This window comes from Rutidosis leptorrhynchoides, chromosome 8 (genome assembly GCF_046630445.1).
Source record: "Rutidosis leptorrhynchoides isolate AG116_Rl617_1_P2 chromosome 8, CSIRO_AGI_Rlap_v1, whole genome shotgun sequence".
In the NCBI taxonomy this organism is placed as follows: Eukaryota; Viridiplantae; Streptophyta; class Magnoliopsida; order Asterales; family Asteraceae; genus Rutidosis; species Rutidosis leptorrhynchoides.
This window is the reverse complement of record NC_092340.1, coordinates 100,147,684-100,159,314: the sequence shown is the minus strand read 5'-3', so window position 1 is coordinate 100,159,314 and position 11,631 is coordinate 100,147,684. Positions and strand designations below refer to the sequence as shown.

The window sequence follows — 11,631 nt, the reverse complement described above, 5'->3', positions numbered from 1 at the left end:
GCAAAAAAACTCTGCTGATCTTTTCACGAAAGCACTTCCAACTGCTATTTTCAGAACACACATTCATAACATTGGCATGAGACATGTTCAAAAGATGTAACGGCTGAAGCGATGTCTACTTGAGGGGGAGTCAACTCCATGCTGCACTCTTTTTCCCTTAGCTAAAGTTTTTTCTCACTGGGTTTTCTATAGCAAGGTTTTTAACGAGGCAGTAACTTACAGTTGATCTTCAACAAACAAAATTGTTATCCAAGGGGGAGTGTTATAATATAGAATATATATTATATAAATGGATAGTCAATTATTGATACACAAAAGTAATATTATTGTATTACCTAAACTTGTGATGTTTTTGCTATAAATAGCCATGAATGCAAGCATTAAACTTGCACAATTTTCTCACACTTACAAAGTGTTTCTTTCTTTCTCTCCATTATCATCTTTGTTCTTACACTTTATTATTAGTATTCTTAATCAAGAATCAAACCACTAAAGGTAGTTATAAGCCTACTGAATTATAACATCAAGAATCAAACCACTAAAAGTAGTTATAAACCTACTGAATTATAACATAAAGAACATACTAATCTGATGATAATATATGCACAATCTGAAATAAATTGCAGTAGTAGTATTGAAGGTCACAATTATACTAAAAACATTAAATGGTCATTTTGCATTAAATCGCTTACCACTCCTTCACCGATTGGCCCCCATTAACTTCAATAATTCAGTGCATTAGAATCATGACTAAGAAGTCAATCCCTAAATGAAAGTGGATATAAATATAATGTTCGATGAATTATTGAATTTAATGGCGTCAATCGGGAAGGAGTGGCAAATGATGCAATGATAAAAAGTACACAAAACCCCTTGTCAATTTGATGAAACAACACAAATCCCACATTTATACCTAAAACACAAATTAAGTTGATTAAACAATGTTTCTTGCTAAAAGAAATCATATACGGAGTATATCTGTATATACTTTGTAGTGTTAGTTTGCATAAACTTAGGTATAGTTGATATATTTACAAATATAGTTTGTACCATTCGAATGCTTCGATTATAATCATATTAAATACCCCTACAATTTAGGAAAACAGCCATATGTCCTATTTCAAGCAATCTAATGTCATTTCCGTTTTTGGAAAGTGGGGGAGAGACATATTCGGACTATATAAAAATGTTGTTCTGAAAAATCTACCCGAAATAACAACCATAACTAACAAAATCACACAAATTCGATATTCATTATCCATAGCATATGCTAAATTTTATAACACATTGTGCATATCTAACATTTATCAATACGGAATAGAGAAGAAAGAATGGGGATGTTTGGGAAACTATTGCTCACCATTTGGCTAATGGGTGGGACCGCAGGCTCGATATATCTACTAGGAAGACGGTTCGTTGAAATGGGCATGCGTGTGGTGCAACTTCATAACGAAACATGTTTAGAGGACCCTGTGTTATGGCCAACATGGCTTATGACCCTTATATTGGTTTCGTGCGTCCTAGGACTCATGGGGATCGTGTGTAAACTCAAACTGTTTCAATGGCTATTTAGTATCTTGATCAACCTTGGAGTTATTTATGTTATTGCCATTATGGTTTGGCGTTTGCTGATGTTCGGGTGGATAAGGAAACCGACGTCGATGAGTTTTGAAGAAGTTTATAAGAACAATTCGCCTTTAGATGACGAGTACAAGTCCAGGTTGATTCAGGCCATGGCTTCAGACAACGTGTGGGAAGACGTTAACGAGTGCTTGACCGAGATTCAATTTTGTGAAGAAGCCAAAGGTCCTGAAAAGTTCTTCGCTAACGATGATTGGAAAATTGAAGAATTCTACGAATATTATAGGGTGCGTTAGTTTCGTCTCAGAGTTTTTTATTACCTACTATACTAATAGCGCACGATGTTTAATGACCAAAATGTCCCTGTGGACAGTAACCTTCACAAGTTTGTACACAGGGGTACTTTAGTAATTTCACATTTAAAAAAAACTTTGGTTTGCTTTTTGCCCGAGTGAAACGTGGCCCACACACCCCTGATTATATATGATTTAGAGAAAGATACACTGATCAACGATACTGTTCGATAGCGAGACATCAATACAGTCCTACCGTAGCTCGGGAGGAAACCCTCATGACTAGTCCATACAGACATCGCGTGTGGTAAAACCCCCTTGGACGAGGCTCAAACGCGTAGACGTATGAAATCTCCTAGGCCCATGAAATAGGCGGTTAACCACAAGGGAGATATTTTTGCAGCACATGGGGGTCGAACCCCTGACCTCAAGTCCTCAAGTCACCACCAATGCACCAGCACCTTGCGGTTTAGGCTAACCAATAAGTTCATTTTATGCGAATGTATCATTTCTCATATATGATTATTGTTATATGATGTTAATTGAATTTGGGTTTCAGGAGGGGTGTTGTAAAGCTCCACCAAGATGTGCACAGAAGTTGATTTCGCTAAAAGAAGTAAGTGAAACGGACGATTGCATGAAATGGGCCAACGCAACATTAAAGAAGCCGACCCATGCCAAATGTTACAACTGCAATTCGTGTAAGGCAGCACGCTTGGCAACTTACCAAGCCGACCAAGACAAGGTGCGTATATATACGCTGCTTGCTGCTGTTTTCATGTTTGTCGCCAACATGTTTGTTTCAATGGGTGGTTTCGACTAAAACAAACAAGCAAATGGAGTAGTGACACTATTCAAACATGTAATGAGTTAGATTAATTATGTTCTGTTTAACAACCATTCTGTTACACTTGTTGAGTAATATAACAGTCATGTAATTTTAGTTTATTTTACCGTTGAACTGCATTACATTAAAAAATCACATGGCCCACAAAAGATGTCGAAGCTGTATCAGTTTGACAAGTCCGAAGTGGTCAAAGCTGCTACCTTTTCACACATTGAGCATGTGTGGGTCAAACTATGAATGGGTCTATGATCATTCAGTGGCTCGGGTCAAATGGGTCAAAAGTTATTCAAAGGTCATCTTTAATGTATATAGTTCCTACAGCGTGTTATTAAGAAAATTTGGATTATCATAAAAATGGTATACCTTTTGTAAGTAAATCAAATACACTAATACACTATACAGTATTTAGTTATAAAGAAAACAAAAAAACTGGCAAAAAATGCCAGACCCTATCCATATAGAGTAGCTCCTTAACAATCTCAAACCTGTTCTCACATGTTACCTGACCTGCCCATTTTACCACCTTTAGCTCCAATAGACCACACAATGCTAGGGTAGAATTCAAATTTGAAGTACACAAACTCACTTGGTACATGGTGTCAAGAACCATGTGTGTATGTACGTCATTTAGGACGCATGAATCAACTGGACGAAAGAAAAGGATGCTATCACAACCTTTGGTTAACTGTTATACAATGATACCGATGATTTTATTTAGCTATAAATAGTGTATATCTTTTAAAATAAAGTACACTAATTTCTATGATAATGAAGTCGAAAAGACAAAAGGTGCGACCTTTTAACTACTAGTTAAATAATGGCAAGAGACGCTTGGATCTTGTCCTCTGAGAAAGGCAAATCAACCATAGCAACCTGCAAGTATTCTTCTACTAAACTGGATTACAACTCACATAATTCATCAAAGAAATCAAATCAAGAACCACACAATTTATAACAGAAATAGTTAATATCAGCACAAAAATATAAACAGAAAGAAAGTACCAAACACCCACTAATCTTTCAAGATAAAAATACTTGTTAGGTCTTTTGTTACAACTTCACTGTATTTTTAAAAAAGATGGATGACGCCCACCATAGCTTACAAATGAAAAAGATCACACAAACCTCACATACTGCGCTTTTTCTATCCGAAATCATTATTTCTTACAAACTATAGTATTTTTATATTTATTCGCTGATGAAAACCTCGGAAAAATTTCCAACCAACCATAACTTCAGGCTTACAATAGTTAGATCTGGCGTCCGTTCACTTTCAACCATCCAGGTCTTACGTAGATCATAGGTAAAGAAGTGAAGACGACAATTTAGCATCCTACAACTGTATATTTGAAGCTTTTTCTCATAGTTTAAGTTCAAGAAATTTTTTTATAATTCCCATCATCTCACTTCCTGGAAACCGCCCAAGACAACCTTTCGCCACCGCTAGTTCATTTAACTTACAAACTGAATCACCAGAAAAAGCTTGAATCTTTTTACTTTTTCCCTCTTCTGCCACCACATCAGCATCCAAATCTTCACCAGATTTGATAACAGGAAGAGGAAACGTATCAAGTGAAGTTTGTAATACCACTGACTCTCCACCGACTGCACCCACATAGTCTTTCAACCGACACAATGTAAATGGGACCGGTTCAAAGCTGTGGTCCCCATATTCAACCGGTGTAGAGTGGTCCCCGGTGACACAAAGGGAAAACTGGAATTGACCTGTTGACTCTGCCTCCCAAAGAAGCCTGGCAAGCTGCCCTATGGCTTTATCAACAGCTTCTAACCCTTTGACTTTAAAGACGCTTGCTTTATCGTGACCTGCATCATCTATCGCCTGCAATTTATAAATCAAGAATTACCCTTTTCATTCGGGCAAAAAAAGCAACTTAACACTAACACTTCATCGTGTTTGAACAAAAAGTTATCACCTTTATATGTAGAAAACCGAAATCATAGCCATCGGAAAGACCAGGTTTGTGCTCGTCTTCTCCTGGTACAAAAACGTTCGGACAAGTCCGCAAAGGAGCCGATAATGCGTTTGATATTGCAGTTGCTTTAGATGTCAATAGCGTTCGATAATCTCCCGTTGCTCCTTGAGCTTCTAAAATATCTATACCAAGTGATAGCCCGAGGCCAGCTATGATTTTCGTGGGGGCCACCATGCATGGTCGTAGACCATGGTTCTTCTCAAATGTAGTTACCTGCAAAATAGTTACATCAGTACGACGAAAGACAATGTCGCTTTCACAATGCAGCAGTGTTGCAGAATTCGGAGTTACTCGGCAAGTACTCGGTTTTTGCATCTCGGGGTGCACAAGGCGAGAATTCGGTCGAAGTAGGTCAAGCTCGGCCAAAACTCACGATTACTTGGATTATGGCTCAAAACTCAGCCAAAAATCGGCATTACACGGAAAAATCGGGCAATACTCGGTCAAAATGGGTAAAAATCAGTCAAAGTCAAAGTTGGTCAACATCCGAGTACTCCCTAAGTCGCTACCGAGTACTCGAGTAGCAATTTTTGCAACCTGGCAATGCAGAGATTCTGAATAGATAGTAAACCATACCTCAATTCTAATACCACATCCTCGTAAAAGGACCACATTGGCAATCGTCTTCCCTTCAGCTGCACGTTTCGCGTTAAGAGGATGAGCAACCAGAATTTTAGATATTTCTTTGGATAATTCGTTAACAACGGTTGCAGTATGTTTCGCCTCTTCTGTATCATCAAGAGGTTGAGCTTGTAAAAGTAACCGGTTATCCTTCAACGGGTCGGTTCCAGAGATATTTCCGCTTAGTTTAGGTCCTTTTACAACGACGCCACATCTGTGTTCCGTTGCATACCTGAACAGAATCTAAAAAAGCGTAAGAACTACTATATCAACATTTCGTAAATTATAAACGTCTAAAAAAATTGCAACGTATTGTATATTTACTAAAAGCTACCAACTTTAGATGTATCTGCATTAACACGATCACCTGACTCTGACTTCATACTCGGGAAAGGATGGTAGCTTCATTTTATCGAGTGCTGCACACAAGATGGGCCCCTCTTCTTCAAAATGCCGATCAGCTCTTCTGCTGGTGACTACACCTGTTTTCTCATCTAGGGTTGCAAAGTTCGACTGATAATTAAAAAAGAAATAAAACCAGCATTAACCACGATCAAGAAACTAATAATCAACCCAAATGGTCAAATTGGATATACGATAACTAAGATTGTGAACTTGTGACTAAGAACCAGTAGTACATGTTCTTCAGATTCAGTATAGCGTAAGAAAACAAAAAAGTAACATATTTTGAAACTTCTTATTGCGGCCGCATTTTCATCACCATTATTCACAACTGTGCATAATGAAATCGAAGGGATTGTAGATACTTTAGGTTGCGATCAAACGAGCAAAACTTTCCCACCAACTAAAGACCTAAAGTTTTATGCAGCCACACCAACACGGAATATATCAAAAGATACTCAATTTCACAAGCAGTCGTCATATTTATTTACAAAAAAGCAACATTTTTGTAACATTGTACGGCAAAGTTAAAGTAGGAAAGTATATAATAAACCAATAGCAAGCGAAGAGTGTTTGGATGTACATACTTTGAAAGCAATATCCCCTGGTGCCATGGCCAAACCAGCACCCATCGATTCAAAAGCGCCTCGACCACGATAATACACTCGCGGGTCATAACCCAATAAAGAAAGATGAGCGGTGTCACTACCGCAGCCCAACCCGACTTCAACCGGGTCCATAAGCCCATTAACACCAGCAGAAGCAAGGGCATCCAAATTAGGCACTTCTGCAGCTTCTAATGGAGTTTTGTATCCGAATCTTGGAATAGAAACATCTCCCAATCCATCAATTAACACAAATGCAACTCGTTTACGGGGCATCTCCGAATTAACCATGCTTATTATCTCAATCTCACACCTTTTTAAAAAAAAAAAAATCTGACAGCTTTAAGCTTACCATCATCAAAATAATGCCATAACAATAAGAAACCCAAAGTGAATAACCTTAAAAATACAGCTTCTCATATATTTCTCAAACTTTTTATTCAAATTAACTCAATTTGAAAAGCAATAAGCAAATCCAAACACACTAATAGTTCGTAATCATTGGTAGATGTGAACATGCATGTATATATAATTGTATTTCAGCTAGGGTTCATGATCAATTGATCCAACACAAAAAAAATAAAAAGTAAAGCTAATACAATAAACCCTAGAATCTATGTTTAGAAGATGGAGTGAGATTGAAACAAACTCTGGAAAATGTTAAATTAAATTCATTCATCATCAAGGGAAGCGATTGCATGTTGTATGATCCACAGAATGAATTGCAAAGAGACAATGATAATACGCATATAAAGATCAAATATTTAAGACAGATTACTGACCTGATTCTTCAGTTGAGGGTCTTGAAGTTAGAAATCAATTGGGAAGATGGTGTTGAAAAAGATTGCATTTTTTTGGGCAAAAGGAGAATCTATCCTTCCCTGCCTCACAGGCTCGCACACGGACTATTATTAAACTATTGTACTTTTTATTTCCTTTTTTTTTTCTTTTTTCAAATAGTTAATTTCCAACAGGTATATCAGCCAACAACGAATGAACAGTACCGGGATAATTTAGTAACTTCACCACTACTATTTAATACCAAATCCCCTTCCCAACTCACCCCATCTGCTTCTCAACGACTACCAGAACATTCTGGCGATTTCTTAACACTCCGCCACCATCACGTTGCCACCACCACCTATAATGTTTATATATTAAGCATAACATTAGCATGTACCCTAACAACTATTTAACCCATTTCGAAGCAGCAACGCGCTTCCGGGCCTCTTTCTAGTTTATTATAACTAGTGAAATGTGAAATGACCCGTGGAACCACGGATTTATTTAAACGAAACAGTTTAATGATAGGTATTAAGTGAACGTAAATACTAAAGTTATTTAGTTTTATGACCCGTGGAATCACATAGTACGACTAAGAACCTCGTCAGCTGAACATTTCATCAAACACCTAAAATGCATATTTAACAATCCACATCCAATCATAAGAGATAATATCGGTTGTCATTTTATTTTAAAAGTGTAAATCAAAATATAAATGTAGAATTAGTTTCCTTCTGCCTAACTTTTATACATTCTCGTACTCAATTCAAAATAATTAGTTAAAATAATTTAAAACTATTTAATTTTAATAATTAAAATAATTGTTAATAAGATTTAATAATAATAATTAATTAATAAAATTTAATTTTAATTCAAAATTATTTAAATTAATGACATCACCTACCATGTTTAGATTTTTTTCTTTTTCTTTTTGATTTTTTCTTAACAAAAGAATTAGCCTAATAATGACATCATCATTTTGACAATATTATAGAAACTATAGATTATAATTAATCTCAATTTAATCCTTTTTAAATAAAAATTAATTAAATAAATAACACTTTTCATCAAAGAGATGAAATCCTTATCTCTTTATATTATTATATTATTATTATTATATTATATTATTATATATTATTATATATTATATTATATATTATATTATATATTATATATTATATATTATTATAATAACAAAGTTGAAAATAGATTATCTAAAATTCAAATCATTAATCCTACCATTTCATTATCATTAACAACCACACCATTTAAATTTTCTAATCAACATAATTACCTTAGTTTAGTTAGTTGTTTAATAACTAAATTACCCTTCTAATTTACATTTGGGCAGAAGAAAACTCAAAAAATAGGGTTCTTCATAATACAAATCATTCACAGTCAAACAAGATAAAGAAAACCCTAATTTTCTCTCAAAAAACACGCCTCACAAGATGATCTTCAAACCAATAAACCTCAATTTTCATCCAGTCCAACTACCATCCCTAATTCTAAAATTTCTTTTGATGTCTTTTCCCCATCCCTCGGTTTCGTATATAATTCTCAAAAACACAGATTTTGAAGTTTACATAACATGGATTATTTTCATGGACGTGGAGTTTTAATTCTACATATAAGGGTTTTGTTAGAAGAAGACGTCTATTTTTGATTTTTACATATTTGGGTTTTTTCTTTAAACACCGATTTTGAATTCGTAGTTACGAGTATCGTTTTTCTTCATCAAGTGATTCTTCTTGAGAATCAGGTACGACAATGATAGGTTATTTTCATATATATATTTTTTTCTGTATGTTTGTGTTTGAAATTTAATACTCACGTTTCGATTGTAAGTAGGTTTTGGCTTATCTCTTGTGCTTATCTGTTGTGTATACTGATATCTGGATCCTTTGCTGATGTTTAGTACTAATGGTTGATACTTTTCTTATTACATTTGTTGTTTTGTTATACGGAGTATGTTATTAATTACTGTATATGCTTGTCACACACATTACCGCATATATATTCGATTGCAATGGCTATCCTATTCCATTCCAGTAGCCTCTTTGTAATTTTTTTACAGGTTTGATAAAAAAAAAAAAATCACAATTTGATTATTTGAACTTGAAAACATACAGGTTACTTCTCATTTGCGGATAAACTTGGGAAATGAAAAAGCTGCTTTCGAAGGTCTGGTCAGTAATGATCTACAGCTCTTACGAGATCTAAGAAGGTGATCCCTAGATAACTTAAACTACAATCTTAATTGCACTGATTCATGTACAGTATGTGTTGCAATTTGTACTTGCATTTTGATGTTATGTACAGAGTGTTCAATGACAAAAACAAAAATTGGCAATTATAATTTGAGCTCAAATAATGCATTATAGCCTGTCATTAATTTTTTTCATGATGATAAATACAAAGTTTAAACACCGGGTTAAAGTTTAATCAATTCACCAGTTCAAGCATCGGGCTATTCTTATAGTATATTGCATATGAAATATTAGTTAATGAAATTGATATTCTCAAATGTTCAATAGATAGGATTTTGCTTTTTTTTTTTTTTTTTCTGCAGCGAAACTGCTCTTTTTTTTTTTTTATACGGATTAACTGTTTTTCAAACTGCTAAAACAAAATGATGTTGTTATATAACAACCGTTTTTCCAATTCATTGACTTCCCATTTTAAGCTCTTTGTAGATATCTTAATTACCTTAATTTGAGTATATAATGCTTCTACTATGCAATGAACTGAAAGTAGGATTAGTAATATATCACAACATATGTTTTGGATGCCATACTTTTGCTTTGTAGGATACAAATACTAGTTTTTTTTTATAATAATTAACGTTAAGCAGTTTTCATTATAACACTCCATGACGTGTTATAAACTAAGTAATTGCTCCCTATAATTTTGACTAACTTATAAAGTTTCATACAATTACTGTTTATTCTCATCGGGCTAAAGTTTAAACATCGGGCTACTGTTTTTGTTCCATAGCCTTTTGTAAAATATGGTTGTTTGGGTGTTTTAGAACGAAATAATAGTTGTTTGGGTGTTTCAAACATATAAGCCGTTAGGTGACCATTTGGACCCATTTGACCATTTTGGTCGTTTTAGTGTCAAATTGGTTAATTGCGATTTTAAAAATTCAAAATTGGTTCTAGATTAAAACGGATGCCGATTGCCATTCAGATAAAAGTTCTTAGTTAACTATAAATTTTGGTTGCTGTTTTTAATCTGCTGGCAACCTTTTGTTGTTACCGTAGACAATAATCTTTATAGTGTGGATATGACATTTTAGGTTTTATCATTATATAATTTTGTTTTTATTGTATTTAAAGTAATATTAAGCTGTTTGGCTGTGCTTAGCAGGTTGTTTTGAGCTGCTTATTGTTACATATTAGAAGTTGACTCGCTTCTTTGCTATGTTTTTTTTGTTGAGATGGAACTTTCAACCCATTTTTGCATGAACGAGTCAACTCAGGTATGATTTCTCTCTGACGCGTCTAAAGGGTATTAAAAAGACAAAAAAAAAGTATATACAACATTGAAATAAAATAATAACTGTGCTTGCAATAATATATGTTTCAGGAGGTTATAGTACTGTGGGTGCCTTATGGAGCTCGTGTCAAATTTTCATTAAGAAGATTCATGCTCCAGTTGCTTGTGTCCATAAATAAGTTTTTGTACTTGATGCGTGGTTATATGTTTATTAAATGGAACGAATTTGGCTGTATGTTTTAATTTCAATTGCTACAGATTGTTGAAATATATAAATAGACATAAGGGTAGTGGCCATCAAATGGATTTAAACTTGAGATCATTATTAATATGGAGATTTTTATTATTACTTGAACATCATCCTATTTAGTGGTACTAAACATCATCCTATTTAAAACAAGCCCATTTTAAGTATTACAAAGTGGACAACCCGCCCAAATTATCACCATGTAATTGCTTTTAGCTCTGGTACGTTTGTGCAAAAATCGTGGAATATTTGCAGCTAGAACCTTATAATATCAATGCAAGCTGGCATAGAAATGATTACTCTCACAACATGAAACAAACAGAAGAGGTGGTTCTTGATCAGGTTCGTAATCTAGACATGTGTATGTACAAACTAATTTGTATATATTGAAGTTTTATTTAGTTACAGTTGAATGGGTTAATTCTTCGTGGTTTGGCTTCAGGATTTGAAAAATGAATGACAAACAATTGTCTGATGAAGTCTCTTGCTACCAAGGAGTCTTCTACAACTGTTTTATTATTGGTATGACTGTTTTTTACCTTTTAAATTATCATCTTACATAATTGAAATCGCAAAATATATTCAGTAACTAACTAAAGACTGGAAATACTGAATAATTAAGCATAATTATCAAGATTTTGCATATTTTGTTGTCCATACATTAGGTGGTGTTAGATAACATATGAGAAATCGATATTTCACATGTTATGCTCATCGATACAATAATCTTGAGGTATTGTGTTAGTGTGGAATGTGA

At 34.4% G+C, this 11,631-nt stretch overlaps 2 protein-coding genes across 2 annotated transcripts; one reads left to right on the top strand and one right to left on the bottom strand.

Annotated features, from left to right (window-relative positions):
• The first annotated feature begins 1,331 nt into the window (after positions 1-1,331).
• On the top strand, positions 1,332-2,697 carry LOC139863663 (tetraspanin-8-like). Its single transcript, XM_071852273.1, has 2 exons — positions 1,332-1,868; positions 2,434-2,697. The coding sequence occupies exons 1-2, from the start codon at positions 1,332-1,334 to the stop codon at positions 2,695-2,697; spliced, it is 801 nt and encodes a 266-aa protein (XP_071708374.1).
• A 952-nt stretch (positions 2,698-3,649) lies between these two features.
• On the bottom strand, positions 3,650-7,223 carry LOC139861889 (uncharacterized). The gene is made up of 6 exons (XM_071850417.1): positions 7,126-7,223; positions 6,326-6,656; positions 5,704-5,849; positions 5,292-5,568; positions 4,656-4,928; positions 3,650-4,561 (listed from the first exon to the last, which is right to left on the bottom strand). The coding sequence occupies exons 2-6, from the start codon at positions 6,632-6,634 to the stop codon at positions 4,082-4,084; spliced, it is 1,485 nt and encodes a 494-aa protein (XP_071706518.1). The 5' UTR covers positions 6,635-6,656; positions 7,126-7,223; the 3' UTR covers positions 3,650-4,081.
• Positions 7,224-11,631: the final 4,408 nt, after the last annotated feature.